Below are 25,380 nucleotides of genomic sequence, written 5' to 3' on the forward strand. Positions count from 1 at the left end.
CAGGGGTTGGCACAATGGCTATATACTACAGGGGTTGGCACGATGGCTATATACTACAGGGGGGGCACGATGGCTTTATACTACAGGGGTGGGCACGATGGCTATATACTACAGGGGTGGGCACGATGGCTATATACTACAGGGGTGGGCACGATGGCTATATACTACAGGGGTGGGCACGATGGCTATATACTACAGGGGGGGGCACGATGGCTATATACTACAGGGGGGGGCACGATGGCTATATACTACAGGGGGGGGCACGATGGCTATATACTACAGGGGGGGGCACGATGGCTATATACTACAGGGGGGGGCACGATGGCTATATACTACAGGGGGGGGCACGATGGCTATATACTACAGGGGGGGGCACGATGGCTATATACTACAGGGGGGGGCACGATGGCTATATACTACAGGGGGGGCACGATGGCTATATACTACAGGGGGGGGGCACGATGGCTATATACTACAGGGGGGGGGGCACGATGGCTATATACTACAGGGGGGGCACGATGGCTATATACTACAGGGGGGGGGGCACGATGGCTATATACTACAGGGGGGGCACGATGGCTATATACTACAGGGGGGGGGCACGATGGCTATATACTACAGGGGGGGGGCACGATGGCTATATACTACAGGGGGGGGGCACGATGGCTATATACTACAGGGGGGCACGATGGCTATATACTACAGGGGTTGGCACAATGGCTATATACTACAGGGGTTGGCACGATGGCTATATACTACAGGGGGGGCACGATGGCTTTATACTACAGGGGTGGGCACGATGGCTATATACTACAGGGGTGGGCACGATGGCTATATACTACAGGGGGGGCACGATGGCTACATACTACAAGCGGGGGGGCCATGATGGCTACATACTACAGGCGGGGGGGGGGGGGCCACGATGGCTACATACTACAGGCGGGGGGGGGGGGGCCACGATGGCTACATACTACAGGCGGGGGGGGGGGCACGATGGCTACATACTACAGGCGGGGGGGCCACGATGGCTACATACTACAGGGGAAGATGGCGGCTGGGGGCATGCGTGGCGGGGGGCAGGGGTAGATGGTGGCGGGGGAATGCCCCCCCTTCCAGGTGGCATGCCCTCCCCCCTTCCAGGTGGCATGTTCTTTTAATCGGGTATAGCCCATCTCACCTAGCCCCCGCAGCCATCTCTGCCCCCCCTCACCTAGCCCCCGCAGCCATCTCTGCCCCCCCTCACCTAGCCCCCGCAGCCATCTCTGCCCCCCCTCACCTAGCCAACATATATGCAGAATCCCATAAAATATTGGTGACGCTGGCATTTTTGGTGTTATATGTTGGATAGCAGAAATACTCGCCTGTCCACTGTATGCTGAGCGTGGTATCGCCAGAAGCTCCTTAAGAAAATTTGCATAAGTGTTATAAAATGTTTAGCTAACAATCTGGAAGGGACAAAAGTTTTTAATAAAACAAGGATTGGGGTACACTCAATTGAAGGAAACTGCCACCGATCAACCTTAGTTGGTAGATCCATGATGGTAGGTTTCCTTTAAAGGACAGCTAACACCAGAATGAAGGATTGTAAGCCAAGTACACCGACATACTGGTGTGTTCCCCCTCGTGCAGGATTTGCTCTTTTAGCTTCTTACTCCCTGCTTTTTTTTTTTTTAAGGCATTTATAATTATGCAAATGAGCCTCTGAGTGGCTCCTAGCTCCATAGGTGCTAATGGAGACTGGAGCCCCTGAGGCTCATCTGCATAATGTTTAAAGACTAAGAGCATAAGAAGCTTAAAGAACAGCAGATCCTGCCAGAGGGGGCACACCCCATCATGTTAGTGTGATTGGTTTACAACCTTTATCCTGGTGATAAATGTCCTTTATGGGATGCCTCTACTAGAAAAAAAAAGCCATAACCGGATTACACCAATAGAGGGGCCTAAGTGCTGTAAATGCCTACTTTGCCATCAAGTCTAAATACAGCCATGGATACACTAAAACACCCCTTTCATTTTTCCCATCCTACAATCTACTTCTATGTTTTCTCTCCTTTAGATTCTATTCTGTATGGGATCCTGGAGGCAGCGCGTTACCGCAAAGGGAGAAAAAGTAGGAAAGAGGATCACAGCTACACGGACTGCAGTACAAAAAGAGGACAATCACCATGGTAAACTTGTTTTATTGAACTTCCCATCATGTGGAGGCTTGCTTCATGGCACTTTTGCCTGCAGCAAGGGAGTGGTCATGCATTTATGCTAATCTTCTCTTACACTGTGCCATCAGCGGCAGACAGTGTAATTGAAGATACTGAAGCCGTGGTGTATGCAGAGTGTGATCTCGCTGTGCTACAGCCAACACAACCACACTGCCTCCTACATGACTGGAAGTTTAGTAAAGCATATTTAACATGGTGATAAGCCCTCGTTAAAAGGGCTATGTGCTTTGTTATACCCTTGGCCTCAGAGGCCACTAGAAGACTGCAGCAGGCCCGGAGCTTGTCCTGCTTTTGAGGGAATGTTCTATTGTACCACATAAAAGTTGAATAAATTTATAGTAAAAATGTCCTTTTATTTTTTTTCTCACTTCAGTTTTTGAACATTGTATTCCTCTCTGTAGATCCTAGAACAGTGACAGCTCCGCTCTATCCCTCTATGTACAGCCTAGAATAGTGACAGCTCCGCTCTATCCGTCTGTGTACAGCTTAGAATAGACGGATAGAGCGGAGCTGTCACTATTCTAGGGTGTACACAGACGGATAGAGCGGAGCTGTCACTGTGTATAGCCTAGAATAGTGACAGCTCCGCTCTATCCATCTCTGTACAGACTAGAATAGTGACAGCTCCGCTCTATCCCTCTATGTACAGCCTAGAATAGTGACAGCTCCGCTCTATCCCTCTCTGTACAGCCTAGAATAGTGACAGCTCCGCTCTATCCCTCTCTGTACAGCCTAGAATAGTGACAGCTCCGCTCTATCCATCTCTGTACAGACTAGAATAGTGACAGCTCTGCTCTATCCCTCTATGTACAGCCTAGAATAGTGACAGCTCCGCTCTATCCCTCTATGTACAGCCTAGAATAGTGACAGCTCCGCTCTATCCGTCTCTGTACAGCCTAGAATAGCGACAGCTCCGCTCTATCCGTCTCTGTACAGCCTAGAATAGTGACAGCTCCGCTCTATCCCTCTCTGTACAGACTAGGATACTTACAGTTCTGGTCTATCCCTCCCTGTACAGCCTAGAATACTGACAGCTCCGCTCTATCCCTCTCTGTACAGCCTAGAATAGTGACAGCTCCGCTCTATCCCTCTCTGTACAGCCTAGAAAAGCGACAGCTCCGCTCTATCCGTCTCTGTACAGCCTAGAATAGTGACAGCTCCGCTCTATCCCTCTCTGTACAGACTAGGATACTTACAGTTCTGGTCTATCCCTCCCTGTACAGCCTAGAATAGTGACAGCTCCGCTCTATCCCTCTCTGTACAGCCTAGAATAGTGACAGCTCCGCTCTATCCCTCTCTGTACAGCCTAGAATAGTGACAGCTCCGCTCTATCCGTCTGTGTACAGACTAGAATAGTGACAGCTCCGCTCTATCCGTCTGTGTACAGACTAGAATAGTGACAGCTCCGCTCTATCCGTCTGTGTACAGACTAGAATAGTGACAGCTCCGCTCTATCCGTCTGTGTACAGACTAGAATAGTGACAGCTCCGCTCTATCCGTCTGTGTACAGACTAGAATAGTGACAGCTCCGCTCTATCCGTCTGTGTACAGACTAGAATAGTGACAGCTCCGCTCTATCCGTCTGTGTACAGACTAGAATAGTGACAGCTCCGCTCTCTCTCTCTCTGTACAGACTAGGATACTTACAGTTCTGGTCTATCCCTCCCTGCACAGCCTAGAATAGTGACAGCTCCGCTCTATTCCTCTCTGTACAGCCTAGAATAGTGACAGTTCCACTCTATCCATCTCTGTACAGCCTAGAATAGTGACAGCTCCGCTCTATCCATCTCTGTACAGCCTAGAATAGTGACAGCTCCAGTCTGTCTCTGTCCTGTACATTCAGCTCTGGTCTAGTCTTTTCTATAGTGAACAGACTGCCATACTGACTCATTTCTCTTCAATATACATCAGACTATAATAGTGACTTCAGGGAGCTCTCCTATTGTAGCCGGCTCTGTACTGAACAGACTAGGACTAGTTTATGCTCTCCTGGGCCATCATACAGCCGCACACAGGAGAGAGGAGGAGTGAGCGCTGCTCTCCTGGGCCATCATACAGCAGCACACAGGAGAGAGGAGGAGTGAGCGCTGCTCTCCTGGGCCATCATACAGCCGCACACAGGAGAGAGGAGGAGTGAGCGCTGCTCTCCCGGGCCATCATACATCCGCACACAGGAGAGAGGAGGAGTGAGCGCTGTTCTCCCGGGCGATCACACAGCCGCGCACAGGAGAGAGGAGGAGTGAGCGCTGCTCTCCCGGGCGATCACACAGCCGCGCACAGGAGAGAGGAGGAGTGAGCGCTGCTCTCCCGGGCGATCACACAGCCGCGCACAGGAGAGAGGAGGAGTGAGCGCTGCTCTCCCGGGCGATCACACAGCCGCGCACAGGAGAGAGGAGGAGTGAGCGCTGCTCTCCCGGAGAAGCGAGCGGCTGTTGCTGTAGCAAAGCAAAATACAGGACATTTCTTTTGTTTATCAGCTCACTGTGCCGTGAGACAACGTATTCTCACTGAAATCAAGACCGGGCGCCATTCGTGTGCATGGGGCCTAAGGCCTTGTGTACAGAAATGTGTGCGGGCTGGGGCGTGATGTCCATCCATTCAGTATGAGGAGTGGGGCACAGGAGCATAGTGCATGACATCTAATCCAAAAATAGGAAATAGACCTTTCTAAATGAGGTGTCTATATCCCATTACTCAGAACGACCTTTCCTACATGTGACCCTCTCACTATATAATAGATAGGAAAGGTCCTTCTGGGTCATGGGAAATAGTCATTTCTATATAAGGATCCTATAACTCAGAAAGACCTTCTCCTACATGGGGCCTTCTCCCTGTATAATAAACAGAAAAGGTCATTCTGGGTTATGGGAAATAGACCTTACTATATGAGATGTCTATATCCCATAACTCAGAACGACCTTTCCTACATGGGACCTTCTGACTGTATAGTAGATAGAAAAGGTCCTTCTGGGTCATGGGAAATAGTCATTTCTATATGAGGCGGCTAAACCCCATTACTCAGAAGGACCTTCTCCTGCTTAACCCAATCTCCTCCTATAGTAGATAGAAAAGGTCCTTCTGGACAATGGGAAATGGTACAGTTTGGTACTTTAGTCAAAGTTAAAAATTATACAAAATATAAAATAAGTGTGTATTTAGTGTGAAGAAGCCAAAAACTTTCATAGATCAAATTCAAACCAATAAGAGAATAAAGAGTCCCTCCAGGTCATGAGAAATAGACAGTTCATACAGAGCAGACTAATTCCCATGACTGGGGAGGACCAGGTCCCTCGGAGTTATAGGAAACAGCCTCTTCTATGTGAGAAGGCTAAATCCTATAACTATCCAGCACCTGACCACTAGGGGGCGAATAGGTCCTTCCCAGTCATGGGAAATAGACAGCTCATACAGAGCCAGCTAAATCCCATGACTGGGGAGGACGGGTACCTCATAGTCATGGGATTTAGTCACAACCCTGACAGAAGGGTAAATCCAAATTACCACACACAACCTGCCCACTCACACATCACACTTACACCTTCTAGTGCCTTACCTTACCTTTCCCCCTCAGCAACTCATGACCGCCGTCTCTCCCCTCGATCTCCAGGCTTCCTGTGTAAACTCCAGAATTACTCCTCCCACACAAGAGCCTGGTCACGTGGTCATGACATCATCGGAGGTCCTTTAGACCACTAGGAAATAGCATCTACTGTATTTCCAGGCCGTGCAGACAACACGTGGAACGTACGAGACAGGTTATATGCTAGGCTGCATCACGACTGGAGAGTGGTCGTAAGTAAACTTAAACACCCCATAAGGTTGACCTGATATTCCCTTCTAAACACTATCCCCACCATTGAGTGGCACGGGCAGGGATCTACATGCACTCTGCTTATAGAAGGGACTAAGAAACTTCTAGTGCCTTCTGACCTTTCTTCAGACTTGCAAGCACCTCACAATGACAGCCTAGTAAGATTATTCCAATATGTTCATTTGCATGCGCCTTGGTCTGTTCTGAGTTTTATTGTTGCAATGAAATCTTGAAATAATTGGTAGAGACCCTGTCTTTCAAAGTGTGAGAAAAAATACTTTGGTGCAGAGCATATTTGATTGTGGGTGTTCTCCAGACATGACATTGACTGATGTTTAATTGCTTTGTGGTACATAACATTATGGGATGTTGGAATGTCTATTTTACTGGTTTAAGTGCCATAACTTTTTTTTTTTTACATGCTACCGTAAAATTTTTTGCGCTGTTATGTCCTTTGCTGCTCTAAGCATCACGCTACTTCAGCGGGATGCTGTGAGGAACAGAGGAGGGAGAAGCGGTAATGAACCGCATCTCCCTAGGGCAGTGATGGCGAACCTTTTAGAGCAGGGGTCTCAAACTCGCGGCCCGCGGGCCAACTGCGGCCCGCGGGACAATATTTTGCGGCCCCCACCTGCATGGAGAGGGCAGGTCGCGCTGCATGGAGAGGGCTCACGGGCCGAGCCCTCTCCATAGCCGGTAAGTCTTTGCTGCATATTGCTTACCGGTAACACCAAAGGCTTACCAAAGGCTTACCGGTAACACCCGCGATCGGTGCTAGTACCGATCGCGGGTGTTTTCACAGCGATGGCTGCCGGCAAAGCTTCTTACCTGGGATCGCCGCTCCCCGTGACGTCATCGGGGGGCGGCGATCCGTCTCCATGGTAGCCTCGGGTCTTCCGAAGACCCGAGGCTATTTCGTTTTAACCCCTTCATTACAATGCTGATAGCACATTGTAATGAATGAGGAGGAAAATCCCCATATATTGCCATACTGTAGTATGGCAGTATATGATAGGATCGATCAGACAACCTAGGGTTAAAGTACCCTAGGGAGTCTGAAAAATAGTATAAATAAAAATACAAAAAAAGTTAAAAAAAAAAAAATGATAATAAAAAAACCTAAAATTTCAAATCACCCCCCTTTCCCTAGAACTGACATAAATATAAATAAACAGTAAAAATCATAAACACATCAGGTATCGATGCGTCCGAAAATGCCCGATCTATCAAAATATGATAACGTTTTTTCAATGCGTTTAACCCCGTAACGGAAAATAGCGCCCAAAGTCGAAAATGGCACTTTTTTGCCATTTTGAAAAATATAAAAAATCTATAAAAAGTGATCAAAAGGTCGTACAGTCCTAAAAATATCATTGAAAATATTATCAAATTTCGCAAAAAATGACACCACCCACAGCTCTGTACACCAAAGTATGAAAAAGTTATTAGCGCCAGAAGTTGGCAAAATCAAAAAAATAATTTTTGTACAGGTGGTTTTAATTTTTGTAAAAAACATTATAAAACCTATACAAATTTGGTATCCCCTTAATCGTACCGACCCAAAGAATAAAGTAGACATGTCATTTGGGGCGCTCAATGAAAGACGTAATATCCAAGCCCACAAGAAAATGGCGCAAATGCGTTTTTTTCATCATTTTCATTGCATTTGGAATTTTTTTGCCGCTTCCAAGTACATGGCATGGAATATTAAATACCATCACTATGAAGTGCAATTTGTTACGCAGAAAACAAGCCGTCACACAGCTCTTTACGTGTAAAAATAAAAAAGTTATAGATTTTTGAAGGTGGGGAGTGAAAAATGGACATGAAAAAACAGGAAAGGGCCCGTAACCGGTTAATCCCCTTCCCTCCGGTACTTGAAGAAGATGAAGTCGCCGCTCTGAACGCACTTGGTGCAGGTCAGAGCGGCGACTTCATCTTCTTCGATGGGAGGCAAGTACCGGGGGGGAGGGGGGGATGGAGTGTCCTGGGCTCAGTGCGGTAGGAGCTTGGGACCCCTCGGTGCACAGGACGCGTTCATAGAGAAAACATGTCTCCCCGCTCGGGGCTTTCCTTGCGCTGGGAGACGCCATGACATTTGAATCTGAATAATGATATTTTGTAAGCGCATTTTGTGTGGAAAACTTGATGCGGCCCAGCCTTACCCAGAATCTACCTCCAGCGGCCCCCAGGTAAATTGAGTTTGAGACCCCTGTTTTAGAGCCTCAGTGCCCAAATGTCAACCAAAAGCCACTTATTTATTGCAAAGTGCCAGCGCAGCAATTTGAGCAGTAATGTATTTCTTTGTTCATTGACAACTTTCAACCCTTCAGTCTCCCAAGGACACCAACACAGTTGAAAGGAGGAGGGCAAATTCATCTATCATTGTAGGAAGATTCTGAAGGCAGATTCTTTGAGTTCTGTCTGGTGAGCTTAATTCTGGGTGATGACCTGGGTGCCCACAGAAAGGGCTCAGAGTTCCGCCTCTGGCACCCATGCCATAGGTTCGCCACCACTGCCCTAGGGTCTCTGAATGACACCCAGCGACCCAGTCTTGCTCCCGCAGCTAATGCCTAAAGTCTATGGGTGAGCAGAGAGGCGTTAACCCCTTAATAACTTGGCCTTTTTTTTTTTTTTAGGTTTTTCACTTCCATTTTTCACTCACCACCTTCAAAAATCTATAACTTTTTTATTTTTCCACATAAAGAGCTGTGTGATGGCTTATTTTCTGCGTAACAAATTGCACTTCATAGTGACATCATTGAATATTCCCTGCCGTGTACTGGCAAGTGGGAAAGAAATTCCAAATGCAGTGAAAATCGTGAAAAAACACATTTGCGACGTTTTCTTGTGGCCTTAGATTTTACAGCTTTTGCTATGCGCCGCAAATGACATGTCTACTTTATTCTCTGGGTCGGTACGATTACGGGGATAACAAATTTGTATAGGTTTTATAATATTTTCATACGTTTACAAAAATTAAAAACTGTATAAAAATTTTTTTGGGGATTTTGTCATCTTCTGGCGCTAATAACTTTTTCATACTTTGGTGTACGGAGCTGTGGGTGGTGTCATTTTTTGCGACTTTAGATGGCTTTTTCATTGCTATAATTTTTAGAACTGTACGACCTTTTGATCACTTTTTATTAATTTTATATTTTTCAAAATGGCAAAAAAGTGCTATTTTCGACTTTGGGCGCTATTTTCTGTTTCGGGGTTAAACGCTGCGAAAAACCGTTATTATATTTTGATAGATCTGGCATTTTCGGAAGTGGCAATACCTAATGTATTTATTTTAGGTTATATATATATATATATAACTTTTTCTTTTTACTATTTTTCAGACTTCCAAAGGTACTTTAACCCTAGGTTGTCTGATCGATCCTATCATATACTGCCATACTACAGAATGGCAGTATATGGGGATTTTCCTCCTCATTCATTACAAAGGTTTAATGGGGTTCATGCACTAAAAGTAAAATGTAAAAAAAAATGTTAAATCACTTCACACCTCCTTATTTCTCCTGCAGTACCAGGACATATAACCTTAAAGTCAATGACCAAGTCAAATGTAAATAAAATATTTTATTTTCAATATTTACTTACCTCCTTAGTGCTGTTCTGTGTGCGCAGTGTGCAGTATGAGTGTTTAGCACAGAAGATACTGACTGAGATGATTTTTTTTTTTTAAATAAATAGTGTCTATTAGAATTATATACGGCTATGAGTTATATAATATACAATTATATATATATGTGTGTGTGTGTGTATTACCGAAAATTTCATACTCCTCCTCGTCTAAAAATACTCGTCAAAAATAGTAAGAGGAGTATTTTTACCCTTCTGGAAAAATGTTAGTGCGATCTCATCGACTGTTGCTCTTATTCACCCCTGCGATGTCTATTATGACAAATATTGCTGCTATTGGCTGGTGCAGATCGATAGTGGCAAACATAAACAGAGGGGGGCAGCGAAACCTCTCTGGACTGCAAGGCAAAATTGGTGGCTACAGACATACTGATCGGTATTACTGGTGTCCAGAGGTCGCACTAACATTTTTCCAGAAGGTTATAAATACTTCCCTCACCATTTTTGAGGAGTATTTTTTACCGAGGAGGAGTATGAAAATTTCGGTAACACGGCACACACTCGCCGCTCACAACACGGCACACAGCACACACTACACTCACACAGCATTGCTCTTGGATCCCGTCGATCACATAAACGCAGTCAGCTGCGGGCGAGTTGGAGAGTTGGAGCAGGACGGGGAGCAGCAGTTTCCGGCCCACTTGTCTCCCCCGGGGCTGGTGCTCTCACATCGGGTCTCTCTGGCACGCCCCTGACACTGATAACTTCAGCGGTTTAGCGCGCGCTGTGATTGCGCTACTGACATTTACCTCATTTGCAGCGCGCGCTACAGGGAATAATTGCCAAGCGTAACTTTATGCATGGCAATTATTTTGGGGGGTAATGGCGCCTCATCATGCGTCTATGACGCGCAGTGAGGCGTTAATGCGACCTCTGCTGGCGTCATAAGTAAAATCGCTGCTATTGGCTGGTTTGGGGGGGGGGGGCAGCCAAACCCCTCTGGTCCATGGGGCAGGATGGATGGCCATCGGGAACAGCCGCTATCTTGCCCCGATCACTGTGTCTGAACCGTGTTGGCAAGTCACTTGCAGCCGCACCGTTATGTTACAGCACCCGTCAGGAAGGAGTTTATAGGCTATACAATGTTTATTTATTTTGGCAGTTTGGACAAATAAGGGCTTATTTTTTGCGAGATGAGATGCACTGTAAAAGAATTTCATTTAAGTGGGTCCTTAACTTTTTGATGAGATTTTATTAACTCTTTACGTGTGGATGAAAATAAAATAATCAATTTGTGTTTTTTTTTTTTTTTGCGGGGGGGGGGGGCGTTCATTGTGTTCATAATATATTTTCTTCTACAAATCACTACGATGATTCCTCATTTGTACAGTTTTATTTATATTTGCCCGATTTTATTGAAGAAAAACTAGAATAGAAAAAAATTGTATTTGTTCTAGTATCGCCATTTTTGCAGCAGCATAACATTAGTATTTAGTATTTTTGGCAAGATTTTCGGGGGGGTTTTTCTGCGTTCACCGAGCGGGTCAAAATATGATTAAAATTTACTGTACACATTGTTACGGACGCGGCGATACCAAATAAGTGGTGCTTTTTTGTGATTGAGTGTTTTGTACGTTTCTTTTATGATTTTATTTAAAAAAACTTTATTTTAACATTTCTTTATTCTAGTGACATCTTTTCTTAACAAGTGATCATCTGATCACTTGTTCAAGCTCAGATACATCTTACACAGTGCAATACAGATGTATGGCACTGTGTTATGTAAGACACTGAGCATGCTGTGCAGGAGGCCCGGCTCCCGGAACAGATTGCGCAGTGGAGGATCGGACCCTCCTGGTAAGTGCCGATCCACGTCAAAAGCCCCTTACTCGCCGCATTCATATTTGTCTGCAGCGTGTAAGGGGTTAACACCCGTACCTCCGGTCGTAGGTGATACAGGAGACAGATGTCAGCTGCGATAAGCAACTGATACCCGTTCAGTAGGGTCCTGGCTCCGAACGTGAGTTGGCAACTACCGAGGACTGTACTATTAAGGTGCACTTCGGGAAGGGTTTTAAAAAATCAAGAGCTCTTGGGATGTAGAACAACTTTTGCCTATTATCTTTGTTACCTATATCCAGCTGTTTTTTTTTTTTGCTATTTTCCTCAGATTACCTCATTGCTGTAGTAGCTATTTTCTCTGCCTGTGCTGACAAGCCTTATGAATCTGACAGATAAACAAATATGGACTCCTGAAAACCTGTCAAAAACGGATGCGTTTTCAAAAACCGTATTATATATCTACTTAAGTGGTATGTCACTAATTCACATGCTTTTTTATGAGGCATTGATGTGTACATTGCAGTGACATAACATGTCAACCAATTATGCTCTTGTATTGGGTTGCACCGATACCAAAGTTCTCAGTGTGATACAATATCTGGAAAAGTATTACGATACTCAATATCGATACAATATTTTTCACAAAAAGAAAAAATGTATCTGAATTCAAAATGTACTCACAAATCTGGTTGTAGCTGCTGGAGCACACTTAACCCTTTTAAGGCTGCATTCACACACTCCATTTTTAAATGCAACCTAAGCCCTAAATGCAACCTAAGACCTAAAAACTGGCAGAGTAGCAATAGTAAATTATGCTTCCCTCCCTTGTCACAGGTTGGGGGCTATGTGGAAGACGTGACATGAAATTTACAAATTTACGCTAGTTCCGACCTGCTCTACAGATCGGAACTGTCAGAGTTTGTGCCGATATTACATCCAGAACCCCGGAGAAACCATAGCCTCTCAAGAGGAAGTTGTAGGGTCATGGTTCTGGTATCAATGGATCCGGGTGAATCCCTGGATCGCATTGATGCCAAACATAATGCAACCCATTTGCTATGGTCCTATCCAGAGATATTTATATCTCTGGACCTGAGGATGCTAGAACCCCAGGAATTGGGCCACTGTGATCTCCTGAAGATAACCAATTCAAAAATGTAGTTGCCCTTGGGCTAGGATGGACCATAAGTGTCCCTAATCCACATATTGGTTTAAGAGTTTTTATGACTCTCTGTCTCCTGTTAGAAAATAGGGGGGAAAGTCCATGGAGACGATTCAGCTAGGGATATTCTTTGAAGCTCGGTACCCTACCGAGCCAGATAACATTCTGCTAGCTCCATTAGGCTAATTAAGTGGAGGCTGAGGAAAAGTGGGTAATTTGAGTAGTATAAGGTCTCCCTCCCCCAGGCCCTATTTATCACAAACACAATATGGGCATCACTCTGAAAATTGCAATCGCATAGGAGAATTTGGTAAAATCATTAACTTTACAGTTACACTTAAATTTTTCATTTATTGCTAAGCTGATAATTGTATTAAAATTTATTATGTCTCCTATGTTTTTGACTTTTCTTTCTTTGTCTATAGATCTGTCTCTCTTAATTTTTTATAGTGACATCAGGGTGCTCTTTAGACATTGCAAGTGACTCGTGACCTGACGTTTTGAGTCTTTTTCCTTAAGAGAACGCCCTATTGCTGTGTGCGAGTACACACCTATTTCCGTCTGGTGGAGAAGTCTGCTGTGACCACAATATGGGAGACTTGTGCTGCATGTGCACTGTGGAAACTTCCAAGTACCGCTGCCCGTGCTGCAGGCTTCGTTAGTAAGTTATAACTCCAGGTGTGATCTGGTGTGGGGAAGGGGTTTGTGTCTTTCCTGAGCGTTTACTTATTAGCTTCATTACCCTTTTTCCTAGCTGTTCCCTGGATTGCTGTAAAAGACATAAAGGTGATCTTCATATATCCTTCCTCAATTAGTGTTTGAACCTCTTGCTGCAAACCAACATACGCATAGTACTACATCTCTCCATACAGACTGGGTGTTCGCTGCATATTGCAGCAAATTCCCACTGTAACAGATCATGTGCAAAAACCTCATCCACAGACATCTGTGTACAGATGACCCCTAGTTACATATGGACCTCTCTGCCTACAGTGACATCTGGTCAAGGATGCAATGATCAGCTGTAAGGTATCTGTAATTAAGCTTTATTGATAATCCTTGTTTCCATGACAGTACAAAATTATAAAAATCCAATGAATTAAATTACAATGAAATTGTCAGTAGAACTATTTTTTGTCTGTAGTTACAGTTATAAGAGATGCCTGTTTTGTCATAAGTACAAACTTAAAGAACCTACCTTGTATGTAACTTTGCGACTGTCTGAACTGCTAAACTGTAGTATGGCAGGATCAATCCGACTACTTAGAGTTCAAGTATCGTGGTGGGGTGATCTAAAAGAAAAAGTTAAAAAAACAAAGCAAAACTAAAAATTCAAGTCACCTGGAACTGATATAAAAATAAATCCTAAAAAATCACCGCATTCCCAAGGAAAACCTGTAATAGGAAAATAGAGCCAAAATGTCAGAAATGCAGTTTTTGTCATTTTGCATCTTGTAAAAATGTAAATAAAATGTGATGAAAAGGTTGTACAATCCTATAAATGGTATCAATGTAAATGTCCTGCAAAAAAATTACACCTTACCAAGCTCCATAAGCCAAAGTATATAAAAAAAGGCAGAATATGGCAAAATGAGATAAATGTGAAAACCTTAACTTCAGAGCTCACAAGAAAATGCTGCACAAGTGTTTTTTTTCCCATCAAGTCCACTGCATTTGGATTTTCTTCCCCCTTCCCAGTACACAGCATGGGAAATTAAATGCCTCCACTGTGAAGTACAATTCGTTACACAGAAAACAAGCTCTTATAAAGCTTCACACACAGTATAAAAAAAATATTTAAAGAAAGGGAGCAAAAAATGGAAACGCAATAAAAAGGGCATTGGTAGGAAGGGGTTGAAATTACTTGTCCTATGTGGTGAAGTGATCCTTAAAGGGGTTTGTTACTTTACCTCACATTTTTTGTAGTGTGGGTGGGCAAGATATTAGGCAATTTACCAATACACATCTATTAAACGTTCTGCACCACTTTCTTGATATGTAAAGTGTTTCAGAAAACATTTGATATGGTTTGTGTAAGGAAAAGTTATACAATTTTCCAATCTACTTTCTCTATCAATTCCTCACGGTTTTCTCGAATTCTGCGTGCTGACCTTCTATAACAGCTTCTATTTTTACTGCCAATGGATAGAATTCTGTCCATGGGCTTGGTGTCTAAAAGTTTTGACAAGTGCCATCTTTATTCTCTATAAACTAGGACAACTCTTGAAATAATGACCACAAACAATAAAATATAGGTGCTTCAAGGTTCCATGGAGTAGGGTGACAATTTGTAAAGAAGGTGTTGCTGAACTTGGTAAAGACAACATTCACTGCAGTATCATTCAAAAAGAAAAAGCAGCACTCAACAGTCATAAAATATGTTCAGCTTCATTAAAACCATCTAGTACACCATGGGTGAGAATGGCAAAATGCAAAAGCAGCAACACAGTATTTGGCAAAATCATGCTTCTCTTTTATAAATTTATCATGTGTCAGTAAAAGAATTTGGTGTTTATCCAATCTGTTTAAAAAAAAATATTTGAATGACCTTGTTGTGATTGTTGAAATAGAGGCATATGTTTTATCATTGGTGAGTGCCGCTTATGTTTTATTTTGAATGATATTCTATACCATTTTTAAAAACTTCACTTTTTAGCAGCTGTAACTTTTAATTTCTTCTGTGAACTGTCTGAATGAGGCATTAGGAGTAGGCTAGATCCAGCACTCTTGTTAATCTTCTTCGTCCACTTGTCATCTGTTTGTTTTGTTTTTTTCCCATGTTCCCATGACGGCCCCACCATAAGGTTGCTCCTTATATCCCGTAAGAACAGGAGGTTGCAAGAGGTAAAAAGCACTCGCCTAGCATCCCTCCAGTGTCTTCCTATTCGTACAGGATTAAGGTTGCAAGACTCCTCTCACGGGAGAGGTTTAAGAAATGACTCTCTATTAAATATATTTCGCAAATACCTCCCCCATTTCTGGGTGTGACGGCATAGTGATCATCCACTATGGTCCTTATCCAGCGGTCCCATGGGACTAATTCTTGGGACCGCTCTACTACTTTTTAGATCGATCACCTTGATGTTAAGGGGCAACGCCCCTTAGAATAGAGGATCCATCCATACCTGCCCTGAAGACGCCCATCTATGGGACCATCGTTGAGGTGACTTCCGGCCCGGAACTGGAAGTTCGGAGTGAGGGCGGGGCCTATATGCTAACATGCCGGAGCTCCTCAGCCGGCATGCATTCTTGCCTGGACATCGTAGCAGCAGTGGCTCTGGGTCTCTCTGTGATCATTATGGCAGATGAAACCGAATTGGTCTCCTGATACCTGGCATAGAGGGTAAGGAAAATGAGAAGGTGACGGGAGAATAAACCCAGTAGAAACCCCTCTAAAAGATGTGCTATCTGTCATACTAAAATGCTTAAAGGAATATAATAAAACACTATTTACAGATAGCCAAACTAGAGTTCTTAAAGAGGAAAGGTATACCCTGATTGACGATTTAAAGGGAACCTGTAACAACGTTTGCACATATACAGCCAGTGGCAGGTTCCTATAGAGCTCTATTAACTGACTCTGAATATCTTTAACATTTTTGGGGACAGGCCAACCCACAACAGCTTTGATTTTACCAGGATCCATACATAGGCCTTCAGGAGATATGATATGTCCCAGAAATTGGATTCTGGTTTGTTCAAATTCACACTTCTCTAATTTAATATAAAGATGATTCTCCCGTAAATGTTCCAAGACTAACATAACATGTCTGCGGTGTTCCTGCAAGGTGTCAGAAAATATTAGAATGTCATCAAGATATATCACAACAAATTGATCCAAGAAGTCTCGAAACACATCATTTATAAAATGCTGGTGGCTGGGGCATTGCATAAGCCAAATGGCATAACCAGGTATTCAAAATGTCCATATCTTGTTCTGAAGGGTGTCTTCCACTCATCCCCTGGACGAACACGTATGAGATTGTATGCCCCTCTTAAATCAAGTTTGGTAAATATCTTGGCACAGCGCAGTCTTTCCAGTAACTCAGGAATCGGGGGAAGAGGGTAACGATTTTTAATAGTAATCTTATTTAATTCTCTGTAGTCGATAAATGGCCGCAAGGATGAGTCTTTCTTTTCTACAAAGAACAAGGGTGCACCAGCTGGGGAGGAAGATGGACGAATAAAGCCTTTCTTTAAATTTTCATCAATGTATTCTCTGAGTACATTTAATTCTGGTTCAGAGAGACTGTAAATTCGCCCAAAAGGAATAGCCGCTCCAGGAAGCAACTCAATAGGACAATCATAAGGGCGATGAGGAGGTAGCTGATCAGCTTTTTTCTTGCTGCAGACATCATTGAATTGTTGGTACTGAGGTGGCAACATGTCCTTTTGAAGAGAAATTTCAGAGACTTGCATTTGCTTTTGGATAAACAGATTCCTATGACAATTGTCCTTGCAGTATTTAGATGGAAAGGTAACCGACCTTGATTCCCAGTTGATAAAAGGATTATGTATAGCAAACCATGGAATTCCTAGAATGACTGGAAACTTGGGAGAAGAAATCAGATGCAAAGTCATAGTTTCATGATGATCAGGTTCAATACAAATTCCAAGATCAATTGTCTCCTCAGTTACAGGCCCAGATGATAAAGGTGATCCATCAACTGTTTCCATTTCGATTGGAATGGATTTAGGCCTACGTGCAATGTTATGGTCAAGTGCAAACTGTAAGTCCATAAAATTACCCCCTGCACCAGAATCCAACATAGCAGAACATTGTAACGTACGGCTCCCAATGGTGATTTGTATAGGAATGACAAAATGAGATGAATTAACTTTGTCTTGAGTTACAGAGGAGATAGACTGAGAAGCAGAATCTGGTAGTGTAGAAAGTTCAACATTGTTTACTGACTTCCCACTTATGCAGACTACAGTCCTTTGGAACTTATTTGGACAGTGGATGGCATAATGTCTCCACAATAAAGACAAAGATTTTCAGTACGGCGCCTTTCTTTCTCAACCGCAGTAAGAGGTTTGCGGATTACATCAATCTGCATAGGTTCAGGTGTTGTTTCAGTCTTTTGTTGTGTAGATTGGCTGAAAGAGTAGGTCGGATTGTTTCCAAAGATTCTCAACTTTTCATTCCTACGTTCTGTAAGTCTCTGATCAATTCGGATACAGAGTTTAACAAATTCCTCAAAACTATCAGGGGCCTCCACTCTGGCAAGCTCATCTTTCACTTGTTCTGATAACCCTCGTCGAAATTGACTCTTCTGGGCTGGTAAATCCCATTTGGTGTCAGCTACCCAGCGACGAAATTCTGCCATATATTCAGCAACAGAGCGTCGTCCTTGACGCAGATTATGTAATTTGTTTTCAGCAGTGGCACAACGATTAGGGTCATCAAAAACTTGATCCATGGCTTTGGTAAAAGTTTCCAAGTCATTGAGGAGGTCACTGTTCTTTTCCACATAAGGCGAGGCCCATGCAAGAGCTTCATCTGTCAGGAGATTGATTATAAACAATACTTTTTTCTTATCTGTGATGAAAGGTGCAGGTTGCATTTGAAAAAATATGCGGCATTGATTTAAAGGGGTTGTCCGAGTTTTTGAAAAAAAGATAAAAGTGGCCAGGACAGGGCTGCTTAAAAAAAATAAAGCTGTACTTACCTCCCGGTGCCCTCCCGTATCCAGCGCTGCTGTCACTCCGGTCCGGGCGCCATGTAAACAAACATGGCCGCCGGAGCAGCGCTGGATTCAGCTTCCTGCCGGCCGTGGCCGGGCACGCCTATCCGTCCCTATACACAGCATTGTGTATGGGGGCCGGAAGGTTGTCGGGTCCGGCCGGAACTGAGTCCAGCGCTGCTCTGGCAGCCATGTTTGTTTACATGGCGCCCGGACCGGAGTGACGGCAGCGCTGGATACGGGAGGGCACCGGGAGGTAAGTACATCTTTATTTTTTTTAAGCAGCCCTGTCCCGGCCACTTTTAGCTTTTTTTCAAAAACTCGGACAACCCCTTTAAGAAACCTCTGTAATGGTGACGTTCTCCATTGAACTTTGATGGCAGGGGCATGCGGCATGAATCTGCGCCTTGGTTGTGCATAGCCAGAATTTGCCTTTGTAATTCAATTATTTCTTTTTGTTGATCCATCACCACAGTTTGCAACTTAGAGAATTTTTCCTGATAAGTAGCACCAAAATCTTGTAGCTCAGCCACCTGTTGTCTCAGAGTGGTCACAACTGACTCCATGGTAGGCAAGATTATTCTGTAACGATCTGGGTCTGGTTTTGGAGTCTAAGTGTTGTAACTTACTTGAGTTATTGCAGGCAGGAATCGTAGTCAGGAAGGCCAGAGGTCGGAACACAGGAGAGGCTTAGCAGTACAGAGGAGCAGGCAGGTATCGTAGTCAGGAGGAAGCCAGAGGTCGTAGCACAGAAGATCAGCGTCAGTATTGAGGGAGCAGGCAGGTATCGTAGTCAGGTGGAAGCCAGTGGTCGTTGCACAGTAGAGGAGTCAATCGCAGGAGAGAAGGAGACAAGCTAGACTAGAGGCTGGAAGCACAATAATCTTGCAAGGATGTATGGGCAAGGCTGGGTTTAAATAGGAAGTCCAATCTAGGAAGGGGTGGAGCAAGGCCAGGAAAACAGGAACTAGGAACAGGAAAGTCAAAAACTAGGCCAAGGATCAGCACTGGAGCTGTCCAGCTTGTTGCTTAGCTCAGTTGGTAGAGCTGCAGCCTGGGACAGCGGAGTCCGCCGGTTCAAGTCCTGACAGGCACACTTCTTTTAGCTAAAAATTGTTTAGCTTAAATCAACATAAATCACCTTTTATCTTATAATACCTGGCGTTAGAAGGGGTCATGTCCTGCTTGGCCAGCCCCTCTCATCTAATCCTCCCCATGTGGGGACTAGGGGTCCCATGTAACTGTAGGGACTAGGGGTATAGTGTTTGTTATAATAATTCAATATTTCTCTTTAAAGCCTTTCTGTTAAACATTGTTGCATATTTCCTAATGGTCTCACTTCCTTTTTGTAAACATTTTCCTGAGAATTTTAAAGTGTTCTTAAAATTTCATGTAATCGCATACATGGTGTACAGTTTGCTATTCTTAGAAGACTACAGGACCTGCGATGATGTCACTGGTCACATGTAACACATGGCACTGTGTAAAAAAAAAAAAAAATTGACACAATGGGGCACATTTACCCAGTCCAGTCATGATCTAGCAACGCGTTCTCCAACGCTGATCGGGTCTGCCGGGATTCACTAAGGTCCGTGCGCCCGATATACACCAGGTGTTGCTGCTGCGCTGAGGTTCGCCGGAGTTCACTTTCTTCACGGTGCATGTGAGTGCTTGATCTTACGACACAAATTGTTTTTTAAATTCCGTGTTTTTTCCGAATGCGTCGGGTTGTCCGACGGCCACGCCCCCCGATTTCTGTCGCGGGAGGTGGCTGAACGTCGCCGGTGTTAACCCCTTACACGCCACGGTCGCGCTGACCGCGGTGTGCTAGGGGCACTTAACAAGAATCGGACACCCCACGGGGGGGGGGGGGGGGTCCGCTGCTCCGATCGCAGCCCCTGGACTACCAGTGCCTGGGGCTGAGCGATCCTCCTGCGGGAGCCGGGTCCGTGCCTTCTGGCAGGACCCGGCTGTACAGCATGCTCAGTGACTTAAATTACACAGTGCAATACATCTGTATTGCACTGTGTAAGCTGTAAGAGAGCTTGAACAAGTGATCAGAAGATCACCTTGCTAAATTCTCTAAGGGGTGTGATTTACAAAATGGTGACACTTGTTGGGGTTCCCCTCTGTTTTGGTACTACTACGGCTCTCTAAATGCATCCTGGCAGATGCATTTGGCTTCTTTCAAGGACCTCTTCGCAGGTCTCTAAGCCTTCTGACAACAGCAAGTTGTACACCATGGGCAACATTTACTTACCTGTCCTGACGCAATCCCTGAAAGTGCATTGTCACGAAGATCGTGCACCCGATATCCTGCATCTGTTGCTTCCCTGCTCAGGTCCACCAGAGTTCACCTTCTTCCCGATGCATGTAACTGCATTGTCTTGCGACACAATTGGAATCCTAAATCCCGCGCTTAATCTGAATCGGTCGGATCATTTTATGGCACATGTAAGCCAGCACAGCTGCACCAAAATCCAATCGTGTGCGACACAATGCACAGATAAATCCCAGCAGCCTCCATGGAGGATGTGACTTCATGTGGTCAGATACATGCATGGGGTACAATTTGCTATTATTAAAAGGATAAAGGATCTGAGATTGCACTTGGGTCACATGATATGAACTGACCAGTAAGGAAGCGTAAGGCATGGGGAAGATTAGATGGGAGGGGCAGGATGACCAGGAAATGCCCCCCTCTGATTCCAGGTAACATAAGATAAAGGGTGATGTATGTGGATGTAAGCAAAACAATTTTTCACTAAAAGAAGGGTGTTAGTCAGTTAATAGAGCTTTACAGGAACCTGTCACTGGCTTTATATGTGCAAATGTGGTGACAGGTTCCCTTTAAGGATAAAGAAAAATCTGGCAGGTGGAGTAATCCTAAAGCGGTAAAGGCTAGGATTATCTCTTAAACGGAAAAAACAATGATGTTCCTGTGGCGGGCAGACGTTCTGCTTTTGTGAACAACTGGGAAATAATTTCCCAAAACACTAGGGTTGTGCAGAGCCTATTTCCCCGTTTCTTGTAAAGAAACCCAATGTGTCTTTTTGTTTTGATTTCTTCAGTTGTTTTAGATTTATAATTAATCAGTTACAGACATTTGAAAATGGAATCTATAAAATCTGCCACCCCGCTAACAGGACAGGACTACTTCATGTGCTTAGTAGACCTGGAATGCATATTACCATTGCCCCATTCATCCCTTACACCAAAAATTTCTAAGATTCGCATTAAAATCTCTGAAAGGCGAAACTTGCAACTTTCAGTACAGGGCTCGCTCTTTCGGGATATACGCAGCTCCACGTATCTTCACCAAGATTAAGGTAGAACTAGAAGCCAGAGTATTACCATTGTTCCATATCTGGACAACCTGCTCTTTATCAGGTCAAATCAGAACAGGAGCTGAGGGTCTATCTTCAAAACAAATCTGGGTTATCTTCACAATTTAGGCTGGATAGTGAATCAAATATAAAACCAGTCATGTTAAATTTAAAAAAAAAAACAAGTTCCTTTTGTACCTCCACGTTTGAAGCATTTTGCCAGTTGTGAATCTCCTAGAACTACTCCCCTCATGCATCTAACGTGTGGCCTGGGCCCAATATCGCACAAGGATATTCCAGAAGTGGATCATTTCAACTCTGGGAAAAGAGCCCTCTGCACTTGGACTTCAAACTATCTCGCATCTGGTGGAAAAACACCCCAAATATGGCCAAAGGGTTTTGGTGGAATCCAAACCCAACACTTGGTGTTCAGCCCGATGCAAGTCTGAAAGGTTAGGGAGCAGTAATTCCTGGCCATCATGTCTAGGGGACAAGGAACACTCTCGCGCAGCTAAAATCCTCAAACTTCAGTGAACTGAAAGCAGACCTAGGAACCTTCTAGTCCGCCCACAACATCTAAGGGACCGTCACGTAAAAGTGTTATAAGGCAACAAAACTGAAGAAGCTTATTTCCGCAGACAAAGGGGGGGGGTGCCAGATCCAAAGAATTATTGAACATGTCCAAGAAGATCTTCATAGTCAAACTTGTTATTCCTATCGGCTATTCACCTGAGGGGAACAGAGAAACAGGAGTCAGACTTTCTAAACTTGGTTACACTAGACCCAAACAAATGGTTCCTAAATACGTGGAACCCAAAAACGTGGAACCGAAATGATGAATCACTTTGGTATGCAACTAAATGCCGAAACAGACCTCCCGGGGGGGGGGGGGGGGTCTCTGGTGGGTCTAGATGCATTCAGCCACTTCTGAGATGTGGGGGTTAACATGTGCCTCCACCCCCTCTCCCTATTTCCTAAAATCATGTAGTCATGAGTAAAAATATGTAGCATAAAGCATTTATCCTTAAAAATACATAACCTATTTAATTTTTCTGTGTGCCAAGATATGAGGGCCTGTTTTCTGTGTACAAAATTGTACTTCTTAATGACGGTATTTAATATACCATGCCTTATACTGGAAAACAGGATAAAAATTCCAAATGTGGTGAAAATGACAGACAAACAAACCAGTTTTTTGCAGTCTTCATTTGAAATGAGTTTTCCTACGAAAGAATATTCTCACATGTCAATCCCCTAGGGATGCTTACACAAAAAAGATCATTTTAACCCCTTACTTTACAATTTTTCTCAGTTTTATTGCTGCTTTAGCTCATCGGTCCCTAGGCTGGTCAGTGCAAAATTCCAGGGTGTGGGTGGGGACTCTCTAAGTAGACACATTGGGGCTCATTTACTTAACCGGTCCAGTCACGATCCCGCGGCGAGTTGTCCCACGTGGATTCGGGTCTGCCGGGATTCACTAAGGTCGTGCGCCCGATATCCAGCAGGTGTCGCTGCTGCGCCGTGGTCTGCCGGAGTTCACCATCTTCCTGGTGCATGTGAGTGCTTGATCTTGCGACATAATTATTATTTTTTTCTTGCATTCCGAGTTTTTTCGGAATCCATCAGGTTGTTCGAAGGCCCCCTATTTCTGTCCCGTGAAAGCCGGCACCAATGCACCACAATCCGTTCGCGTGCACCAAAATCCCGCTGCAATTTTTGGCGCTAAACGGAAATATTCGGGAAACCCGACGAAAGTGCGGCGTTCGGACCCTTAGTAAATGAGCCCCAATATGATCCATCTAGTTCTGCGAGCTGACAATGTGGGTATCAGGATACAGGTGTATATACACTTTCATCTGGCTTGTAACATTGTATTAACACACTGACACATAAAAGGAAAGATGAGACAGATCAGAGAAGATGAGATGCATGAGATACCTGTTACACAGAGGCATGACAGACTCAGGATGTGGTGCTGGTAGAAAGTGGATCAGTGAGTGTCTGAACTCCAGACTGCAGGTGCGTGGGGCTAGAGTGGGACTGAAACTTTGCAGTACAGCCTCACACTGGAATCAAAGACAGCGGCCACCCGACCCAAAATCATAAGTTACTGGGTCGTGTCTAGGGGCAACTAGGTACAGGAAAACTGATAGAGACAGATTGGATTTATATCTGTGAAATGCTGTATTTTTGTTAATAACAGTGAGTTAGAGAGTGTTATTTTGCTATCCTGAATACATATAGGAAACTTGTCTTTGTGGGAATACCCCTCTAATATCTAATACTTTTTGCACCCTTTATTATTTAGATGGGTACAATCACAAGGATACCAAACTAATGTAGGTTTTAATAGATTTTAGAAAATTAAACCTTCTGTATAAAGAAAATTTCTTCCACAATATTCTGATGCTAATAACTTTACAAAGCTTCTCCTAACCAAAGTATGAAAAAGTGTAATTTTTTGCAGGGTGAGCTGACCTTTTCTTTTCTACAATTTTGGGAACTGTACAACGTTTTAATAATTTTGTAAAATAGAAAAAAATTAAGATTCACACCTTTTTTTTGTGCAATTTTCAATTGATGACACACTGCCAGGAATAAGAAGTTTTTGACTTTTATTTATTTTTAAACTGGTTCTTGGGGAAATGTCATTTTATTTTATTTGAACTGTATTTGTAGACCCCCATCCTCCCTAGGGTACTTGAATACTATCTTCAAACATCCTTAGTAGCACTGTTATTATAAAATTAATGACTATGTCTTACTTTCACTTCTTAATCACCTTTTTCTTGTGTGTTAAAGAAAGATGTGTTCCAAAAGGAGAGCAGAGTTCACCAAGTGTGCCAGATGTGTTACAGACAAGAGGTATCAATGTATTTTTTGGGGGATTTTTTTTTCCCTGATATTTATTGCATTTTGTTTTACCACAATGGTTAAATGGTCTCCCTGATAAAAAAAAAAATTATATATATATATATATACTTATTATAATCTATTCCTTGTTATTTAGGACATATTTTGTTTATATGCTTTCATTTCTGATGTCCAGCAGATCCTTTGCTATCCTAGTCCTCTCAGTACATCCCTTGAGGTCCTGAAAGAGAAAAATAGGCCAGAACAACGTCCATATTATTTTCCTTACTATTCTCTTTATAATACCTATTGTCCTTCTCCAGTAAGGGAAATGTAAATACAACAAAATACACTCATTACAAACAGTAATTTTGTGAATAAAGAAAGCTACACAATAAGGAAACCTACCGCTACAGATCTACAAATGCAAATTTTCTAAAGCGGCTACTTGGGCGTGGAGCAGCTGGAGCTGAGGCTACGCCCCAGTAGCCCCTTTGATCCTCCTACCCAGACATCTTCAGCGCACAGCTACAAGGAGCTGCGCGCACTCGTCCATGAAATTAGAGGGGGTAAAGGATTAGCCTTAAAAGGGCTATCCTTCTATACGTTAGATGCACCTACCACAGAATCTACCTTAACATTGTAAATGTCATCAAAAGTCGCAAAAAATGACACCTCCCAAAGCTCTAAAATATACACTATACACTAAAATATATAAAGGTTTTTAGCGCCAGAAGTTTAGGATCACATGTTGGGTCTTTCTCACATAAGGAAATATGGCTTCCTAATCAGAGAGCTGACATTTTACAGTGGCACAAACTGGGCACCAAATGATGGGTTCCACATAACGGGCGCCACAAAATGGGCACTGAACTTTCCAGAAATAATTGCAATT

General features: G+C 43.7%; 2 protein-coding genes across 17 annotated transcripts in view; one reads left to right on the plus strand and one right to left on the minus strand.

Moving 5' to 3' along the window:
* The window catches only part of PIGW (phosphatidylinositol glycan anchor biosynthesis class W), a 135,607-nt gene that overhangs the window by 13,980 nt on the left and 96,247 nt on the right, over positions 1 to 25,380 (minus strand). For 2 of the 9 annotated variants that reach the window (XM_072137259.1, XM_072137255.1), the window contains exon 2: positions 13,818 to 13,911. The gene's annotated coding sequence lies outside the window, so the exon portion shown is untranslated. Of the gene's footprint in view, positions 1 to 5,769; positions 5,890 to 13,817; positions 13,912 to 15,744; positions 15,946 to 25,380 lie in introns of those variants that run through there. The other 7 variants (XM_072137252.1, XM_072137254.1, XM_072137253.1 and 4 more) reach the window with 5 other exon arrangements.
* Positions 5,727 to 25,380, plus strand: part of ZNHIT3 (zinc finger HIT-type containing 3) — a 50,596-nt gene continuing 30,942 nt past the window's right edge. Inside the window, exons 1-5 of one of the 8 annotated variants that reach the window (XM_072137264.1) lie at positions 5,727 to 6,008; positions 11,786 to 11,927; positions 13,139 to 13,280; positions 13,374 to 13,405; positions 24,435 to 24,497. In XM_072137264.1, coding sequence (XP_071993365.1) covers positions 11,837 to 11,927; positions 13,139 to 13,280; positions 13,374 to 13,405; positions 24,435 to 24,497 — 328 coding nt within the window. In that variant the 5' untranslated portion in view covers positions 5,727 to 6,008; positions 11,786 to 11,836. Of the gene's footprint in view, positions 6,009 to 6,035; positions 6,186 to 11,785; positions 11,928 to 13,044; positions 13,281 to 13,373; positions 13,406 to 24,434; positions 24,498 to 25,380 lie in introns of those variants that run through there. The other 7 variants (XM_072137262.1, XM_072137263.1, XM_072137269.1 and 4 more) reach the window with 7 other exon arrangements.

The sequence above is a fragment of the Engystomops pustulosus genome, chromosome 2 (assembly GCF_040894005.1).
Source record: "Engystomops pustulosus chromosome 2, aEngPut4.maternal, whole genome shotgun sequence".
Classification (NCBI taxonomy): Eukaryota; Metazoa; Chordata; class Amphibia; order Anura; family Leptodactylidae; genus Engystomops; species Engystomops pustulosus.